At 35.6% G+C, this 21,670-nt stretch overlaps 1 protein-coding gene across 13 annotated transcripts in view; it reads left to right on the top strand.

Annotated features, from left to right (window-relative positions):
• Positions 1–21,670, top strand: part of chb (CLIP-associating protein) — a 595,254-nt gene that overhangs the window by 209,240 nt on the left and 364,344 nt on the right. For all 13 annotated transcript variants that reach the window (XM_081736296.1, XM_081736291.1, XM_081736295.1 and 10 more), the window contains exon 5: positions 13,674–13,850. In XM_081736296.1, coding sequence (XP_081592422.1) covers positions 13,674–13,850 — 177 coding nt within the window. The remainder of the gene's footprint in view (positions 1–13,673; positions 13,851–21,670) is intronic.

The following is a 21,670-nucleotide window of genomic DNA, read 5'->3' as shown; positions in this document are numbered from 1 at the left end:
AACGACCCGGTCGCCCTTTGAGCTCAAGAACGGACGAAAATGTTCAAAAAATTAATGAACTTGTGCGGAAAGACATTCGGATTATCGCAGACATGACGAACATTAACAAAGAGGCAGTAAGACAAATTTTGCATGACAATTTAAACATGACAAAAGTTTGTGCAAAAATTGTTCCGAAAAACCTCTCTCAGGAACAAAAAGACATTCGAAAGAATATTTGCTGTGACGTCATGGAGTGACTCAAAGCAGAACCAAACTTGCTAACACACGTCATCACATGTAATGAAACATGGATTTTTCAGTATGACCCCGAGACTAAGCGTCAATTCATGCACTGGAAGAATCCCACATCGCCAAGAATGAAAAAAGCACGAATGAGCAAGTCCAAAGCGAAGGCAATGCTCATCGTTTTTTTTCTTTCTTTTTTTTCGACATTAGGGGTATATCATCATGACTGAATGGGTGTCTCAGGGTCAAACGGTGAATCAGCCTTACTTCAAAGAAGTCCTAATCAAGCTGAGGGAAAGAATAAGGAAGAAGAGACCGGATTTGTGGAAGAGCGATGCATGGATCCTCCATCAAGACAATGCGCCTGCCCATAATGCCCTTTCTGTGAAGCAATTTTTTTTTAGCAGCCAAGCGCATTCCTGTGCTCGACCATCCTCCGTATTTCCCAGACCTGGCTCCCTATGACTTTAATATATTCCAAAAAGTGGAAAGTGCATTGAAGGGAAGACATTTTCAGTCTGTGGAAGAGGTGAAAGGAAAAACGGCGGAGTTAAACAGTGTGACATCTGATGACCTACAGCATTGCTTTGAACAATGGAAGGCACGTATGCAGCGGTGTACAAATAGGAGAGTGGAGTATATTGAAGGGGATAACAGTCAATTGTAACTTTCTTTGCAATACATCACATTTATGATACCAGTCTCGTTATTTAATTGCCACACCTCGTATACTAGAGAATATGGAAAGAGAAGTACACCACTGCTACTTAATTCAAAAGTCTTATTACATCCGTTAATATATATATATATATATATATATATATATATATATATATATATATATATATATATATATATATATATATATATATATATATATATATATAAGTATTTTGCTAGAATATGTATTATCGAACTGTAATTAGCACATGAAGCATTATTCTCATCAGGGTGGAAAAAAATCATGATTTTTTAAAATTTAAATCTATTTTTTTTATTTAAATCAAATCTTTCTCCTCGTATAATACAAGTAGCGAACTGAAAAAAAACAAATAGGAATTAGTATTAAATGTTAATTATGCATTTAAGTAAAAGTATTGTAGTTGAATTCTGAATTAGTTCCCAATCGATAACCTATTTCAATCCCAAAATATGTTTCTTAAGCACTAGGGAACAAGTGCAGCAAAGTTTATTAATATGAAATATTTTTTTCACAAAATTTACTGATATTTGACAGGGGCATGTTTAAAAAAAAATCGAAACTAGCTTGCGGCACGAAATACGTATAAAATACATTGGTTTCGCCTAAAGTTATAAAATCTTAAAAAAAAGTTGGACCCCTCTAAATACTCCCCTATTATCTGGAAACGAACAAACATACGTGCATACAACAGAATTTTCGTCTTAAATGTCGATGGTGATTTCCCCGTTAGAATAGTTAACGATTTAAAAACCCTATGTTACGAAAAGAAGAAAGCAGGTTTTCCCCGTTACCAAAACGGGATTTTCTCTAATTATCCTCTGCATGAAACACTTGTTTTCATACTGTGCTGTATATACATTTGAGTCTCATTGTATTATGATTATCATCTTCCATAATCGAAATAATAACAGAAACGGGATTTTACTTATTTTCACTTTAAATTAATTTATTTGGGATTTTGATTTAAATTAACGATTTTTATTTTAAAAATCAAATGATTCAAATCTTGATTTAAATCAATCCACCCTAATTCTCATAGTGCTATTTATGGTGCTTTCATACAAATGAAGTAACGGTAAATCCATTAGTACCTTTTCTGAGACGCTTACACAGTCCATTCATAAAATATTCTTAACACGAATTATTTTTGCGTTTGTTCGCGTGGTGCTTAATCATCCTCAATAAAATCGTTGAAAAAAAATCATTAAAGCCATAAATATTTCGTAGAACGTAACAAGTTAGTAGCTGGCAATTGTCTTTGCAAGCTACCAGAAAAAGAAAAGAACAAAAATGCCACAAAAAACAGGGTGGCGAGAAATCTATTAAACCGGGAAATGCTAGAGAATTTAAGAAAAGTGGAGAAAGTCAGGGAATTCCATTTGTGAAGCATGGGGTTTTCAAAACATTCAAAAATGAAAATTTTAAGACTATTTTAGATGTAGTTGAGTGCTTGTTTTTTAATTGGCAATTTCAATCTTAGAAACTTATGTCTGATTTCCACTAATAATGTGTAACAATTTTACGTTCTGTAGCTGTGTGGATTAGCTTTTGCATTTCGGTTATGCCGTGGAATATCATATTAGTGAGTCATCCACAAAATTCAGTTGGTTCAACAATACATTGATAAATTTATCTTCGACGCACGCATAATTCCAAGCTTATTCCATTTTCGTTCCCAGTAGTTTCGACTTTATGGAAGTTTCCTTTCCAGCCTTGAGTGATGGTAGCTTACCACACGAACGGAAGGAGTTTGGAATACGATTGCTAGACTTCAAGCTTCTGTATTTTCATTATAATGTTTTATTTCTGAAACCCGTACTGTAGGAAGTTGTAAATTTTACAATTTTACTGTAGCAAGTTATAAAGTTTTAATAAATATGGTCACTTTGCCCTCTCCCTCCCAAACTTTTGTTACTCCCCCTACCCTTACTTTCGTGGCTAGCTGCTGTCCTGCCTTCAAAGGAACAGGTGCCAAAAAACTAAACTTATTTTTTCTATTAAAGCAATACCATGTTAGTACCTTATTTTGGAAAATAAATAACTTCTTAATTTCTATATTCGTATTTTTAAATGGTAAGCGAGTAAACTTCGAAACTTTATATAATATGGCGCGTGTTGGTTATTCATTTTAACCAAGAGCAAGACGAATCCAAGTTTACGTTTAGGAGATTCTCTGACAAACCAGCAATACAGACAAATCTATATAAGCTGTATATAAAAACGGTGTTGCCCACAAGACTAGAAGAGACAATTTTTGTGACACGATATGAGGCGAGATAGAACTTTTCTAATAGAAACACATACACTTTTCGATTGAGATAGCAGTTTCAAACCAACTTTTTGAGATGGAACAATATCATATTTCGCCTCATAGAAAAGTAATCAATAGATTTTTAATACTTACAAATAAAATGTTTTAAAAAGATATAATTGGCTACTCACAGATTGTTAATTGTCCGACATCTTTTATAATTTACGAAATGATTTGGCCACCTTTGAGATTTGAAGCTCTCGCCGGATTTGTTTCGTTCGGAAGAAAAATCTGCATTTAGTGTAAGGATAAACTAATTTAGGAAGGATTAATGTTGTGAAGGCTTGGAAAAAAACGGAAATTTTGGTTAAAAAACAAGTTTTTATACGGTTTTAAAATGAAAACTATTTTATATTTACTAGTTTACAGTTAAGATCATTGAGTGCTTACGTTTCTTGTATTAGAATAGAAAAAATTTGTGGCAACAAATATGTGTGTACTACTCCTTTAAAGTTAGCACCGTGATAGAATGGAGTTATGGCTATAAAAGATACTTAAATACACTCTGTAAATAAAAAATAGCGACACCTCAATTCTCAAACTAACATACGCAGAAAACCATAATTGCAGCCCGTTAGAAGAGGACTAGAAGGAAATGAAGAGTGGCATAGTTCATTTGCATTATCTGTGACGCCTGTGGTGTACGACATCACTTGCCAATTGTTTGTGTATCTGTAACATTTTCGCTAGATGGCACTGGGTCCGTCTCGTAAATTATTGTAGTGAGAATTCTGCATTGCATTTCTGATGTGTAGGCTGAGGTAAATAGCATTTTATGATTGTTCTTTGCTTTCTCACTGTTTGGAAAGTGTCAAGTGGCAATATTGTTGTTGTGCAGCGCTGTTTTTGTGTGATATTGTTGCTACATGTGGACTGTAAACAAGAAGGATGGGTATGAAATGTGACTTGTCGCCATGTGAACAAGATATAATTCTTGCTTTGCACAGCTAAGGCAAGTCTCTAAGGGAGATAGATAGAATAGTAAAAATCCATCATTCGACGGCAGGAAGAATAATTCACAAGCGGAAACAGCATAACAAATCGTTCCTTCGTCAACAGTGTGAAAGAAAAAAGAAAGCATCACCCAGAGCAGATCGCTAAATGAAATCAATAGCACTGCAGATTTAAGGAATGATTTTCCCAAAAATCGCTTCTGTAATTTGACATAATCTTGGAATTGCAGTTACTCGTACAACTTCATTGTCTTGACTGCGTAAAGAGGATATTACGAAGAAGAAAACGCGTAGAAAGTCGAAACTAACAAAAACACAGAGGACTTCAACATGTAGGTTGGTGAGTCAATATGCAACTTGGACTTACGACAACTGGAAGCACATCGTTTTCTTCGTTGAAAAGAAGTTTAGCATAGTGGGAAACGATGGTGGAGTGAAGTTGTGGATACGAACGAGCAAGGAACTTGACAAGGAATTTGTTTAAGAGATACAAATATTCAGTCAAAGATGGTATGGGCTTCGTTCACCGCTAAAGACGTCAGAACGATGGTTATATGTGAAGGATCGTTTGATGCACGAAAATATCTTCAAATTCTGGTACGTAAAGTTTTTACAACAGCCGAAGATGACTTTTCTGAAGAAAATATGCATCACTTCCTTTTCCAGGATGATAATGCTTCATGTCACCGAGAGAAAATCGTTAATACATGGTTCAAGAATATGACTATTTAGAACCTCATGTGGCCTCCGAACTCACCTGACATGAATCCAATTGAAAATTTGGGTCAATATGAGAAGAAGATTCAATAGACAACTATCTCGAATAAAATGAAATTCAAGGATCAGATAATCCGGGTGTGATTCCGTGAAATCGAGGTTGCATTTTACAATGGCCTTGTTACCAAAGGACCCCGATGATTCGCTGCACTGCAGAAAGCCCATGGTGCACATACATACAAAATATAGTTTGCTGTATTGTACTTCCCGATGTTCGTACACAATATATCTTACCCTTAAGAAGTTCCATTTCTTGTTTTCTGTTATTGTTGTTGATCTTTTTCACTTTTATGTATAACTCTTCCTATAAACGATTTTGCTCAAAACACACATAGCTACTTATATATGCATATAAATTCACAAAATTCATGTCAAAAGCCTGAAACTGTGGCGCAAGTATTAAGAATGAACTGCTCATTGGGAATATGCAGTGTAGTATTATCAGGAAGTCATGTAAAAAACCATATTGGTTAATGTATCGTGTGAAAACCATATCAGAGCAAATGTCGCTATTTTTTCTTTACAGAGTGTATAATCCTAGTTAGATCAATTATAATCTTGTGAAGTTCCTGCTTGGTTGCAGGTAAGTGTTAAAATAACGGGACCAGAATCATTTTAGTTAATACCGGTATGTTAAATATATATTTTATGGAAATACGTATCTTCCTTATGCTGTGTAAAATTTCCGGAAATTTTGAACCCATTAGAAAAAATCTTTTGTTCGAAAATATTGATAAAAACTGAAAAAATATAATTTAAAACCTATTTCTAGGTTTAATCTTATTTGCTATACCGTGTCTGCAGCATATATACAATATATTTCGCTAGCAGGAAAAATACTTAAAGCAACAGGTAGTTTTACTTTTTAATTTTACTTTTTAGTTTTCTAATTTCTGGTAAAAATCTCTCTTTATTATTTGTATATTTTGCGAAAAACTCAGGGAGATTATCTTATTTACACTTACACATAGACACTGCACAAGTGCGTATATTTGAGCAGCGAGAAGCATTTTAAAGAATTTAACATATCAAATTTCCGTTCGTTAAAGACTAACAGAATGCCAGTTCTTCGCACGAGAATAATAGGTTTAATTTTGGACATAAAGGTCACCAAAACTCACCAATGAACTTAGGGACCCCATAAACTATAGAACTCGACACTAGTATCAGTCATTTTCACTTACTTTTACATGTCAACCTTCCCCTTTAGAAGTACTAATTTAGGCTGAATTTGGATTTATACGACATCGGAAGTGTTACTGTTCAGCTCAGCAACCCCGAAAACTTTGGATTCGACACTAATAACGGCCATTTTTGATCATTTTTATAAATCCCTTCCTTCCTAAGATGGTCTGAAGTTTTATCTAAACGGCATCGAAAGTTCATCTCCGCGACCCCGAAAACTATGATTTGAACACTAATTACGGTCATTTTCGATCATTTTATACATCTCCCCTCTCTCTTCCCCCAAGTTGCAGTGCTGAATATGAATTTAAGCGGCATCGGAAGTGTCACTGTTCAACTCGGTAATCCCGAAAACTGTGGATTCAACACTAATATCGGTCGTTTTCAATACATATCTCCCTTTCCTTCCTAAAAGTTGCATCTTCAAAGTGAAATGTTAAAAAAGCATCCTAGGCCCAAACTTAATCTATATTGAAAATTTTATTGAGATCGGTCTGGTGGTTCAAGAGTTCAGCTACAAATATAGTCACTTTCATTTTTACATATATAGATAATTTGTCGCACTAGAAAACATATATTTGCTTACATACAAAATTTTGTACAAAAGTTTATATAAAAGTCTATATTAGAATATTAAATAATAGTAATTAGTTTTAGTGCATGAGTATTAGTGAAATTTGCCTACTGTTCTTTCCGTTAAGAAGTAATTTGGCTAAAATTAACAAAATTTTATCAGATCAAAGAGCATATTAGAACTGTTTCATTCAAGAGCCCTGTTTGCTGGAAAAAAAAAAATCTTCATGATTGTAGATGTGTATGCAACTGCAAGAGTTCCGTAATTAATTCACAACCAGGAATAGACTAAAAAGCACATAAAGGAAATGAGTGCCGACTATAATTTTCAAGACTAAATACAACAGTTTTATTTTCGAATGCTTCTTTCTTAAATATTCGCAATATTGAAATTTCTCAATTTACATTTTTCACGCGTTAAAAACATTACTAGTAAAATTAACCTAATACAAAGACTTTTGTTATTTTCCCAATTTTTCCGGAAAGAAACCGGAAAAGAACGGTTTTTTTACCAACAGGTTGAAAATTTCTGGAAATTTTACAACACTAGGAAGGATATCCATCGTATGTTGTGAACATCCTGTTCCTAGTGATTGTGTTAAGAAACAACCTACACTGTCTACGCACTCTAAAATAAGTTCTTCCATATTCCATTCTTCATGTTGTCTTTAATTACTTTTTCCACCTGCATGAATAAATCAAACACACCCTCTGAAAGGTGTTAAGGAAAGAGGTACCGCGACTACATCCGGAGTTCAGCTTGACGTATAGAATTTACGCACATATTGCATTCAGCAAATTTAGCGCTGTTTCTCACTACAGCTAGATGACACACTAGGCATTTCTCTGCTACAGAGGTTGAATTTTGTAATTCGAGAAAACCACATTCCCAATCCTGAACTTCTTGAATAACGAGCTTTGTCCCTAAGTTATTTTCTGTTGTTTTAATTGTTTTTATTATATAATTCTGTATAGCGAGCTAATAGGCGCTTTTGGTTCACAAGACGTAAGAGTTGCATTTGTTTTCATTCACAGTTTCCTCTAGATGACAAAGCTCTTTTTGTGGGACATAAACACTCTGTAACAGATGCAAATGTAGAAAATCCACAATCGAAGGATGGTCATCGCAACTTAATGATCTTATGACACAGAAATAGCGTTTGCTTAAATTTCGAAGTTCACATGTATGTGAATCCTTTACTCCAAAGAAACTCTCAATTCTAATGTACTTGTAACATTTTCAGGGCTTTCGCTGCTTTCGAATCTCGGTGAAGAAATGTTCCAATAGAACTGAAGACCATCAGTTACGTTGTTGCTGAAAATCTGAGATGCAAGCTTCGCTTCTTTTTTTTAAAGGGTGTGATTCTAGAGCAGACCTTAAGTCCTTCAGTTACTGAAGACTTTTGATTGAATGGAGTTCTGTAAAAGTTGAAATAGATAACTCTCCTTTATAGCAGATCTCCCCTTTATCCATTTCGAATCCATCTCAAACTCTGAACAAAATCCGAAAATGTGCAGTTTTCTCAGGATCGGCAGGTATTAAAGTGGTATTCTTCAAGGCTCCCTTTTTTCACTTATGCCTAAAGGTTTCCAAGCTTTCTTATTTGTTTGACTGGCATCATATTTGAGGCCAACCACTTTAGCACCTACTTCTTCAAGCTGCAAAATTACTTAAATGAAAATTTTTGAAAGTATGTCTATTGGTGTTGCATTTTTGCTGGCATAAACAGCGAGACGTTGTACCCAATTGTCCACAAATGGAACAAACATGAAAGTTACAGCATGGTTTGCAAACTGTTTTTTCCTGAGATTCGCGAGTTATTTGTCCGAAATCTACGAAACTGTCTACTTGAAGTGAAGCAATGTTAAATTTAAGTTCTTTCGTAAGTTTTACCTCATGAAATATCACAACACCATACTTATTATTATCGTCCCAGTTCATCTTCATAGTATTGAGAAATTGTGCCAATAGCATGAGGACTTACTCCGTAAGGGCATTTAAGTCTTTTATATAGTCTTCTGAAATGTTGTTCAAAAGGAAGAGGCATCAGGTCATGGTGCAAACAATGGTATCCGTTAGAGAATTTTATTTTTAATAATAAACTCTCCAGAAAGAACTCATTATTGCATATCGTTCCTTTTAAACTGTTCAGATCACATCTTTTAATCATCCATCTAGTACAAGTTTCTGTTTCTTAGTCCCCATATCATCCCTACAGTGGCATTTCTTAATTTTGAGCTGATTTTCTAAACTATTTATTTTAGCCCTAGCTGAAGAGAAATCAAATTAGAAATTTAAACAGAAAATTGGTGCTTACTAAAATCAGTCTAAGAAGTGTTTTTCTGTATCAGTAGTTGCTGTTTTCTTCCAGTTAGAACAAGAAGCAGAAGTATCATATCGCTCACCTGTTTTAGAATGGATCAGGCCCTTTGTACGACACATTGGGCGTTTCCAGAACTAAAAGGTGTTGACAAATATTCGAGAAAGTCTGGGGAAATACGGAGAACTCCACCTGGTTTCAGTTTCCAACTTTGTCTGGGTAATTAAGTTTTCTCTTCGTTCACCATAAACGTATCGACTTTCACGGGAAAAAAAGAAGAAAAAGAATTAGAGAAATTAGAATCACACATACTGCTATTTTGCGAGAATAGCTATCTTGGAATAGTTTTATTCCACTTACGAAGTTCATTCTCGTCCTTCGGTGAGTAAAATAGCGCTTACCGGCAATCGTCTCACCGTATCCCAATTTACAGCCCGACACAAAACACAGTAGCACTATTTACTAGCTTGCTTGCTTTCTTTTATTATTATTATTATTATTATTATTATTATTATTATTATTAAAAAAAACACCAGCATTGTCATACAAATAATAAACAACATAAGAAATTACTTGATAATGAAGTCATTTTGAAATATCTCCTACTATAGCCTACGGCTCGCACGGAAAACTGATCTCTACCGACATTGGCGCCGTAGTTTTGCAAGACTGCTACTTCCAATGGTAAAGAAATAACAGTGAGAACACTTATTATTCTATCTGCTATGGCGAAAGTTTAAAAGCGGGAGCTTTTAGTTCTTCAGCGAGTTCTTGGAATTGATGTGAAAAATTAAGAGAACCATCTTCCTGTGATGAACGTTGACATTGGTGTTGTTACACGTAGTGTCTTTAGGAAATGTCAACAAATAACTGATTTAGACATTTTAGATTTTCGCCGGAATTGCAGAAAATGTGTATAGACATTTGTTCTTAAACATCTGGAGAAGTCACCTTTAAATTATAAATTGACTAGAGCTCTCCTGTGGTTGGATCTTAATGTTTCTGCAGGATCTGATGTTGGAATGAATTGTATAAAGTCTCTTAGCTGAAGTAGTTGAAAATAATTTATTAAATGTCAATAGGGCAGACAGAATTATAAGGCAGTTCAATGAATTTTGTTAGAATTTAAATTGTAAAACAATTAGGAGTCAGTATTCTAGAATTGGTCAGCATATGAATGACTTTTGGCTAAATAATTTGGATACATCAGACTGCAATGATTAAGAAATGTTGTTGAAATAGCCTTGATTTTTCTCTCATGTAAATTCAGATGTGGAAAGAGGATTTTCAATCAATGTGGAGTATGTGGTAGGTAATTCAAGGAAATAAGCTTTATTAGCACACAGACTTGTGTGTGATTCAGTAACTTGTGGTAGCCTTAAGAAACTATCCATAAGGAAATCCATGATTCATTGTGGACGAAATACGTATACTAGTTTTGTAGAAGGAACAAATCAACGGCGAGAGGAAGAGGAAAAGAAACTGAAAGAAGCTGAAGACAGGAAAGTAAAGATCATTCTGAACAAGCCTGAAGCTAAGAGGACTAGAATAATGAAAGATATTCGGAATATTGATAAAGAAATAAAGAGTTTGGAGAAATGAAATGAATTACATAATAGTGTTGATTTATTCTAATGATATATTTTTAGACAAGATATGTCTTTTTCTTGGCAAGAAGACTTGCGTTGCTCAGAAAAAAATACTGCATGCGATTTCCGTGTCAAATAGTTGTAAAATAAAACATAATTGCACATTTTAGTTACCGGTACATGTTACGTTTATACAAGGCTGTGACGTAATGTATCCCATAAGATACATTGCCAAGAATAGGTAGTCACAGTTTTCTAAAGAATACTTCTTGTTAACACCAGGTATCAACATTAGTTTTGTTTTTTTCGAAACAGTCGTTTGTTCGCATGGAAGTAAGAGAAACAGTTTCGTTTTTTGAATGAAACATAACTGCACATCACACTTTACGCAAATCATGGATGTTTGCCCTTTGTGGCAATGCCTACACCATCCTTTATGAGAACTGTATCCTGGTATACCTATGTGGCCTACATCATCTAGCCTTACATGGTCATTCAGTGTGGGTTTGATAGCCTTCTTTATTTTATTTATTTATTTATTTATTTATTTTTATTTATTTATTTATTTTTAATTTTGGGTAAGAGGAGAACCTTCTGATGGACGACCTCTTTCTAAGTTTTTGAGCAATAGTGCAGTCGCTACTTTGACCCGGAACTCCTTCAGTGAAAGATATGTAGGTTTTGGGCCTTCATTTTACAAGACTACGTCCCGACCATACAGAAACCAAGCATTATATACACAATTATCTAGTAACTGGGAAAATATCTAATAACTGGCCATGTACCACCGATGAGTTCTGAAAGAAGTTCTATATAATGCTACTAACATATCCGAAAGATGAACGCCTCCCATATGAGTATCATAATGCTTTACTATTTGAGGGCATGGAATGTCAATCTTATCCCCATCTCGTTTTGCTGTAGCGTGTTGATGTAGACACAGGATATGAATTCACGTACGAACTACTTAAAAGTACAGATTTATTTGCTATCTTTCTGCTGAGCAACTCATCCTCCAGACTTTCATCTTCCTCAATGTCAGAACCTGTCTCTGGTAAAGGTATAATACTTTGAAAATTTCTTCCATAGAAAAATATTTCTGAAACGAAAAGTAGAAAATTTTCTTCTTACGTTCCAGTTCGTGAAGGAAGAACTAATATACATCAAACATTCAACTCTTGTTTGCTTTCAGAAATACATTTTGTTATGCTATTCAGAACTTTCCAGAAATCGTAAAAATGGGCAGTGCTACACTCCTTATAATGTATGGATGAGTTCGGCCCAACAATTGTTGAGCCATCTGCAAGACCGGCTTGCAGAAGTAACTATAAATTTTAGACATTCGGTACCATTAGTACGGTAAACTGGTCATGCCGATGGCCCGCATTTTCAACGCGAATTCTAAGAGCAAGAATGCAATTATAAAAAAAAACAACAATGTACATTTTTATTTGTACCTTCGTAAGTCGTGTAGCCAAGTCACAACTAACGGATTTACGATCACTTACAGAAAATAATAATACTAACCTGTGCACTACATGATTTTTTCCTGTTGAACTCCATCTCGGCACTATTTCGAAATACACAAGCTGCTAGCAGTACACCATTCAACGTAGAGATGGCAGAACATACTTGGCGAACACATAAGAGGTTTTTCTCGAAACATAACCTCTAGCAGTGTTGCCAAAAGCAAACATATAACCAAAAAATTGCGAAAATATTATGTATCTCACAGGATACATTGTCAAGAAGAGGGTTAACATGCCGCAGGCAGTTTTTCGATGAGTGTATCACCGCGACTTCTTCCTTTCATATGTGACATGCAAAATGTTTTATTTCTTGCGTTGTGCAGGAATTTTTATTAGATTAGTAATATGTAATTTCATAACAACATACATGGTATTTGTTGTTATATTATTCATTATTCTAGTCGATTAAGGAAAAATGTTACTCAAATGTCATCATTGTTATGCTTTCTTGGTCTTGTTTTTCCATTAAAGTAGAAAAGTCTGTGTGAGTAATTACATATCCGAGAAAATTTCAAAAAAGGTCCAGGAAAACCGGGAAAAATCATAGAATTCAGTCCCGTAATTTTTGTAGCCACCTTGAACAAAGCAAATTAAAGATTATCTACTCCTGAAGAGTACTAATAATTGGCGTTGATGGAAAATATTAATTTTAAAGTAAAATATTAAGGCTTGCTCCTCTATGATATGTAAACGGCGAAAGACAGAAGAGTTCAAATTCTGGTCCTATTTAATGGTTCATCATCGTTGTCTTTATACAAATAATAATCCTCCGTTTCTTCAAAGGCATAACTGATGCTACACTTAAGCTAGGATTTAGTGACAGTAAGACAAAAATGGGTCCAACAATCTTATTTTCATTTAGTAAGATGCATTTATTTTTAAGGTCCTTTCTGAAGGGAAATAAAAAAAAAAAGCGTCTTATCCACTAAAAATATGGCACTTTGGAAATACGGTGTCATTGTGTTTCACCCTTTCTTGATTCTTGCATTTTTAAACATGCAAAGAGTTTAATATTCGTCTTGGCTTATTTAGTTGATGTTTTCGATAGTTTGATATTAGGTTGGTTGTTCGATACTAATTAAAGACAATTTATAACTGATGTCTTTCACCGAATTGAATGCTTTTTGTAATCAGTGAATGCAGTGCACAAGGTTCGTTGATTGGCTGATTTGGAGTTTAGTGCCCCCTTCAGCACCGAGGCTATATGAGATGTGGATTTATAGATTAACGTGAGATCCGAATCACATGAACTTCCGCCAGAATCGAAGGCCATCTCCCGCGTTGAAGAAGCATGTGCTAACCATATAGCAACACGAGAGCTCTGCAGTGCACAAGATACTTCATACTCGATAATTCGTTTGATGTTTCTATTAGTTCTTTCATTATATAATGTGTTCCAAGATAAATAAGATGGATAATACAGAAAATTAATTATTTTGTATATTATGGTGTTACTAAAATATAACTGAAGAATATTATTAACTTGCTATTATTTTCTTTGCAGACATGGTGCACAATCTTTGTCAGTATCTCGCCTTGTACCTTGTATTGTCAAACTCCTTAGTGACCCCATGTCGTCTGTACGGGATACAGCGTTTAATACTTTAGTAGAAATCTATCGACACGTTGGGGAACGACTTCGAGTAGATCTCCAGAAGAAGCATAATGTGCCAGCATCAAAGTAAGTGTCACAAAAAAATTCACTAGGGAAGTTTTTTGTGGTACCTATGTATATTTTTTGAGTGTATGCATAATCTACAAACTCGACAATTCCTGTACGTACCCATATCAGATTCACATGTTTTTTCTTTCAACACTCGTCACTTCTTTATATGTCAGGCTTGAATATGGTTGTCTTTAGGCCGACGTTCATATCAAACCTACAAAGGCTGTTTATAACGTCCTTTAGAAAAGCCAAGTAACTAGTGTGTCGTAAATTAATTTGTAAAAGTATGTTAAAAATAGATATCCAACTTAACGTACTATATATATATATATATATATATATATATATAGAGTTTGACTTATCAGTTTTCTCACCAAGGACCATTTTCCACAGATACTAATGAACGTTATACATATGATTCATCTTAATTACCGTAGCCAAAACTACACGTAATAAAACATTTTCATTCTGTATATTTACCGAAGACTGACTAATTACATGTTGATGAGAACAACCAAATTGTTTGAGATCCCGATCTAGCACCTGGGGTCCACCGGAATGTACAAAACTCAGTGATTATATATATATATATTTGACACAATACTAACCTAGATGTATTTTTTTTCTTTCTTTTTTTTTAAAAAAAAAAAATATGTATATTTCTGGCAAGGTACTTGATTAACCTTTCTTTCATCAGGTGACTGTTGAGCTTAAATTGTGTAGATATTGAGTATTCACATATTGATATATAGCACTTCAGCGTGAATAGGTAAATGGTAACAATATATAAATTCTAGTACTTCAAAAACAACGAAAACACTTTATGTAAGTATTTTATGTACAGTATTTGTATTTACTGTTTAGAAATTACTATAAATTGCACATTTTAAGTCATTATACGTAGGCATTTACTTATTTGACTATATATGATTATTTATTACAGTTTATTTATTTATTACTCATATATTAACTACGTACCAAATTCGATTTGTGGGAAAACGTTCGTGTTACCTTCATTTAACTCTCCTATTTTCCTTAGAAGGATTAAGAACATTCATAAGCATATCTTGACCACTAACTAGAGACTAGGATAAATCGCTGCCTATAAAATGATTCCTTTATCTGTCTTCTTCTTACACATTTTTCTCATTTACTTGTTCTTAAATTTATTTTAATACCTCATTTTTTGTAATTAATTAATTAGATATATTTTGCTTAAATACTTTTTTTCTTTGTTCATTATGTGAATTATTCCAATCATTGAATTGTCCTTTCCCTAAAGGAATTTTTCTTGCCAACTGCCTTTAATCAGTTTTCCCCTCTCACAGAATTCGGTTTCTCTATCTTTTGTATTTGTCAACTCTGTCTTGTTACTCATGAAAGAATTCATAATTATAACGAACAGTTTAGTAGAAACTAGATAAAACAATATCATACAATACTGAAGATCACTTTCGTTGAACGCTTTATCAGGTAAGGAGAAAAAGCAACAGGAAGGAAAGAAAGTTGCTGTAAGGTGTCTAGATATGCGTCATTGTAAAATTCTGCACGATATACTTTTTTCTCTACGTTTGTTACGTTTCACTATCTTCTGATAATTAGCACACCTGACATATGATTAATCACATGCCTTGTATAATTTGCCTAGCATGGATTCATTTGTGGCAATAACTCCCACGAGATTTTGGAGGTGATATGAATCTATCTGCATATCAGCCTTAGTTCCAGCTACGTTCGGTTTTGCCTGTTTCTGCGTTTCACTCGCTTCCGTAAATAGTTCCTCAGATTTTCAAATATGCTTAAATCTGGTTGCAGTCCAGACCAGGCACGACAGGGTGCCTGAATGTTCCTTAAAATATATACAATTATTTTAAGTCTTTTAAACTTAAACACGGCGGTTGCATCGTGGAAGATTGAAGTGTTGTCTGTATTTTTCTTATTAAGAATGTTGGAAAAATAGCAACACTTGGTCACTGAGAATGTGCAAAGAAACATGCTTATATTTACATTCCCTGTGTAAAATGGCTCCTAAGAATAGTGCAATATATAACCCACTTCCCCACAGAACATCCTCCGAATTGAACTACAGCCTCTGCAACTGCAGATGAAATGCTTCATTGGACTTTCAGTACAGTAGAAGCTTTACATCGTTGAAATGTGTTCAAAAACACAACTCATTGAACATAATACATCGTTCAAATCCACTTCAGTCTGTGTTCTTGAGTCAATTGAAAACATGCAGCTTCATGTGTCTCAGGTAAAAGTGATCTCTTTTGTGATACTTAACTTCAAATATGCATTGTATTAAGGTTCTTGTACGATGTTCTTTCGGACATTGGTTGGAATGGTCCTGGATTTACGAACTGTAGCAATTCCTATCGGGTTCTGAAACTGTTTCCCTTTACCATACGTGAAACTTGTCGGCGGTCTTACTGGATTAGGATCATCTTGAGATCACAGTTCTGCAGCCGTTTTGCGTTTGCACGCGTATTGGATCATTCTTGTAGGTATATTGGGCAGTCCAGCTTTAATACACCAACAAATTAAATAGTTTCATTTATTGTGCACTCATCTACACTCCCAAACCCGTTTTTTTCTTCATTTCATTCATTCTTTCACACCGCCGCTTCCAGAATAGCGTATCTTTCTATACATATAACTAAACCGGACAAAAAATATTCTTACACACCATAAAATTTACATATTAGCAGGTGATATCCTATCTGGCCTGGATAACCGCCTGGATTCTTATCTTAAATGTAGCTTCAGATAGTAATTGATTCGCTTATAATTAGATTTCGTACTTCAAGCAAAGTTCGAAGTACCGTTTCAACTCTGTTCCAGATTGTCTCACGATTTTATGCAGACCAGACCAGGAGTGAAAGGATGCTTCAATGTGCCTTACATCATGTACAAACGTTTTAGGCCCTTTAAACATAGAAGTTGTCATTTTGGAAGATTGAAGTGCCCATTGCATATATTTTTCATGAATAATGTTGGTGAAATGAAACAGCTACTCACTGAAAATGTGCAAATAAACCTGTTGGTTCACGTTTACATTCGAGTGGGCTTAAAAGAATGGTTCAAAAGACATACCATTACAAAGCCTCCTGGAGCTTGAGCCATACCTTCCATACAGTGCGGGTGAAATGCTCATGTTTCCAACTGTAGTTCAGTGTCTGTGTTTTTGAGCGGCACGCTTTATACATCGCACAGTGGGGTCAAAGCACCGAATTCTTGGCAAAAAGTAGGAATGCTTAATATGAAGCAGAAAATTGAAAGAAAACCAATTAGTTGGGTGTGTGTAGTGGCTACAGTAATGTATTTAATATGTAGAAGAAAGATTTGGACTTAAAATAAGTTTACAAGCAAGCAAGCAAACAAACAAACAAAAAAAGGGTTACACGCACTACGATACACTATATGGACATGTCTTTAAAAGTGTAAAACAAACTCCGTGGATTGAAATGTTCGTTGTTTCGACAGCAGAACCATCTGACTCATCGCTACTTTCCAGTGGATCATTCTGGGACGGAACATGTGCAGCTGTTAATAAGGCTAATACGCACACCCTTATGAAAATGAGACGTTGTATTCTGTGGTGCTTTTCGAAGGCTCGTAATAAGAGGGTCTGATGTGATTAGTGGTAAATGCATCACATCTTCGTTTGTCTTTGTTCGTGAAATTTTATGAGCGAAGTGTTCCCTGTATTGCTTAAGTTCTTTATTGCATGCCTCTTGGGCTTCCTCGCTGAGTTGACCTATTGAAAGTAGAGCATGCTGTATGATTTGAGCACCATGAATTAACACGTTATGCACAGTTGGTGGCATTGTGTACCAGGGGTATTTCGTAATGAACTACTGGGCCGTATCGAGAGCATATCTGCGAAATATTTCCACATGTATCTCATGACCACTAGTAAGTGTTTGCAGCACAATCTTGAACCTCCATATCGCACACTCGGTGGAAAAGTTTTACAACTCAAAAAATGGAAATCTCGAGTTACCATCGCTCAAAAGAGAATAGAGAGAGAAGCGCGCTCTACCTGGTGGTATTTTCGCAGAAACGTAATTAAACAAATTAACCCCTAAGTGGCAGAAATACCAGTATTCCAGGGAGTGATTTTGATAGAATAACAAACTTTGAGTCATGCTCCCACAAATGTTTATTTTTGACTTGTAACAGTCTTCCGGGTGTGCGATATAATGCCAACAGTAATACTAGCAGGCAATTCGTGGTTACCAAAGAAACATCTTGCTTTATTTCCATCATTGCGTGTACTAAATCCTGGTTTTGGTTGTGGTTAATCAACGAGTAATCTAATTTCATGTTTAAATCTGTCGTGAATACACTATATTCGCGTCTAAATTATATAACAGATTATATGAATGGCATAAACATGCGCGTGGGCAATATGTTTTAATTTGGCTATTTAGTATTGGTTCACATTCTTGTGCGTGAAAGGAAAAAGTGTAATTATGCAATTCACAAGTGAAGAATAAGAACATTAAAGAAAATTTCTTGCTTCTCAAAATTATTTCAAAATTGTGGAGGATTCGTTATGACAATGATGATGCAAGGACGCTTCAATAAATAAAAATAATCTCATCACAAGTTCTCGATATGAATACATTATCAGATATATTAAACATACTATGATTTACACACATCGGTAACCTGTTCAGTTGTTTCATATCTTGTATCGTGCAATACGAGGGCTAATTTCAGGGCTTTGATTGGAACACTCTAAGTTGAAGCGAGCAGAGACTCAGTACAGTTGATTCCAGTCTCACTTCTGTATACGCATCACAAAAAACAAAACACTGAATTGATCAACATCATTTTTAATCTGGTGCTACCTTATGGTACGTAGATTGTTTAGCAAACATTGGCTTTTCAAAATGTCGCCACCGTTTATCAAATATAGTTGACTAGAGTTTATTTCTATGGGTGAATGCCCGAGAAGTATGACTATATGGTGGGAACAAGATGGGGCCTGGGGACAAAATTGCTAGACTCGACTTATATTCAACTTTGTCAGTGCGTGCATGGGTATTATACCTCTAATAACCTACACTTGCTCTCACATTCGCCCCAGCTCAATTAAAAAGCATCACTACATGCAGAATGGGTTTTTCTTAACACACTTTCATGCCCTATATTTCCCAAAAGTACGAATATGTACAGGATTTTTCTTTGCATACAGAAGAACAATTTTTCCGCTACATCATATTAAAAAATCACAGACATGATATGCCATGTTTTCTACTAAAATGCCATTCTATCGTTTGACTGTAATTCGTATGCCTTCAGTATAGCATTTTTCGAATATGATATTATGTAGTACATCACATCAATATTCTAAATATACAAAACGATATATACCTGCGGATCGTATCACCATGTTTACCAGCCGCTGAATATCTGTACTCACTGTAGGGATAGTTGCATTCCAATTCAATTCCTGTCATCTGTCACTAAGCAGCACCTCTACGTCATCGGCGGATAACCAAGTTTACGTGTGCCATGAAATCATTGTAAACTGCTACCACTTCCTTTCCTGCACACTATCTTATGTGTACACTATTAAGGTTTCATTATAACGAATTATTTCGCGTCAACCTGTTACTTCATTTTTCGGGTTTTTGCCAAGAATAGCCTGGTTTGGCCCCACTGTGCATTTGTGGCATTTGATCTCAAGTCCCTATTTTATGAAGTTCTCTTCGCGATATTTTTTCGGAAATTGGTTATGATGAACAAGGATTCACGGATTGTAGCAATTCCTTGATTTTTTTCTTTGCCAGGCGTCAAACTCGCCGGTAGGGGCACTGTGTTTTGGGTTAGGATCTTTTTGCGACCAAAATTGTGATACCGGTTTTGCGTTCACATAGATGTAAGGCCATTCCTTGTATAAACATTGGACAGTACGGCTTCGATACACCAACGAATTAAACTTTTTACTATGCGTGCATTTACGCGCCAAAACACAACGTCCTCTTTTTGCAGTTGTATCACACGTTCACTTCGGCCCAGCTTAAGCGTTTACCACACAATAGGCTGTTAGATTGGCATCGACTGCGTGGGAACAAAAGAGCTTGTGCCTCTAGAGACTTCCTCTCTATAACCCGCAAGGAACTTATTTGTGAAGACATTGCCCCACATGCATAATTTCAGAGTGATACGTATTGGCTGTGCAGTAATCAGGCTTTATTGGCCCGTCAGATTCATGTGTTCCTTTGTTTGAGAAGAGACGGCAGACAACTTGCATTGTCAGTTCTTATTTATGTACCGCTAGTAATGGTTAAAACATGTGTTGGCAACTTTTCCTTCCAAAGCAAAGGAGTACACAACCTGAATCTCGATATTTCACAGCTGTCCGCACCACCACTTGCCCAGTGGTAGCAACAGTAGATAAGACAAGGCATATCTTCACGTCTGTTCCGTGTGTTCATTCCTTTATATTTCTTGGATGATTTTACTGTTCCTTACTACACAGCAGAGAAGAGCGGAAAGCTTGGAACTAAACTGTACTGGTGGAACAGCCAAAGATTTGAATCCAAATGCTAGAAAAAAAAATCCAGAAGATACCGAATACTTTAACATATCGTGTAAACATTAAGTTACCAATTATTCAAAACCATGTCATTCACTTAATAATAATAATAATAATAATAATACAACTGGGTCCTAGTACTTTTTTATCTGAAATTTATGTACGAAAAAAGTTTACTTACTTACACACTTGAATATTTGTATATTTAAAATTTTATTTCTATTATTCGGAAAGGTGCATCTAAGAAAACTGAATTGATGATTATTTAAGTTGTGTTTGTAGATGCTAAGTAGTATATGTCAGTGTACCTTTATTTAGTTGTTTATTTAAAATTAAAAAAATAATTATTTTTTTATTTTCTTGTCCTGTTTTACTTCATTTCTTACAGCTACTAGGTCATTTTATTTGTGCTGAGTCTATATATGCCTTTTTTCGGTGTTAATAGAAATCCTGTAACCAAATAGAAGATTACAGCTGACGTATATCATTGCAGTTAATTGGTGTGTGTGTGTGTGTGTGTGTGTGTGTGTGTGTGCTACTCTATTGTATTGAAACAGCTCGTCAAGATAGATTGGAGCAAAGATGTGAGAAAATGGGTAAAAAGCATAGATGTTCATTTTACTTCGACCTCACTCACCCTCGCCCTCGCAGTAGCAGTTGGCCCTCGCCCTCGCGAATGAAATTGTACATCGCCCTCGCGCGCCCTCACCTTCGCTGTCGAAACTTGTCCTCGCCCTCGCCGTCGAAGCTTGTCCTCGCCCTCGCGCACCCTCACCCTCGCCATCGAAGCTTGTCCTCGCCCTCGCGGCCAAAACTTGTCCTCGCCCTCGCGCACCCTCACCCTCGCCATCGAAGCTTTTCCTCGCCTCGCGCACCCTCACCCTCGCCATCGAAGCTTGCCCTCGCCCTCGTGCACCCTCGCCCTCGCGATAGGAGTTGTCCATTATCCTCGCTCGCCCTCCCTTCGTGCTCAAAACGTTTCCTCGCCCTCATATCGTGAGGATCAGAGCATCAATTATTCAACCTATTTGTTGAATTATTTCCTTATCGCCAGTGGCGGATCCAGGGGGAAGGGGAGCGATCGCTTCCCCCCCCCCCAGAAGAGGAAACTTCTTTATTTTATATATACAAATAAAACGCATCCCAGAGTTTGGAGCTCTTAAAAGTAGCTCTTAAGTAGCAGTATTACAACCCACCACCCCCACCAGAAGTCCGTCCTGGATCCGCCCTTGCTTAACATACGTCCTAAAGAAAGGAAACTAAACATATCATCGTATAACTT

This window comes from Thermobia domestica, chromosome 13 (genome assembly GCF_964235325.1).
Source record: "Thermobia domestica chromosome 13, izTheDome1.hap1.1, whole genome shotgun sequence".
Taxonomy (NCBI): Eukaryota; Metazoa; Arthropoda; class Insecta; order Zygentoma; family Lepismatidae; genus Thermobia; species Thermobia domestica.
Note: the sequence above shows the minus strand (reverse complement) of the source record. Positions and strands in the feature narration are given on the sequence as shown.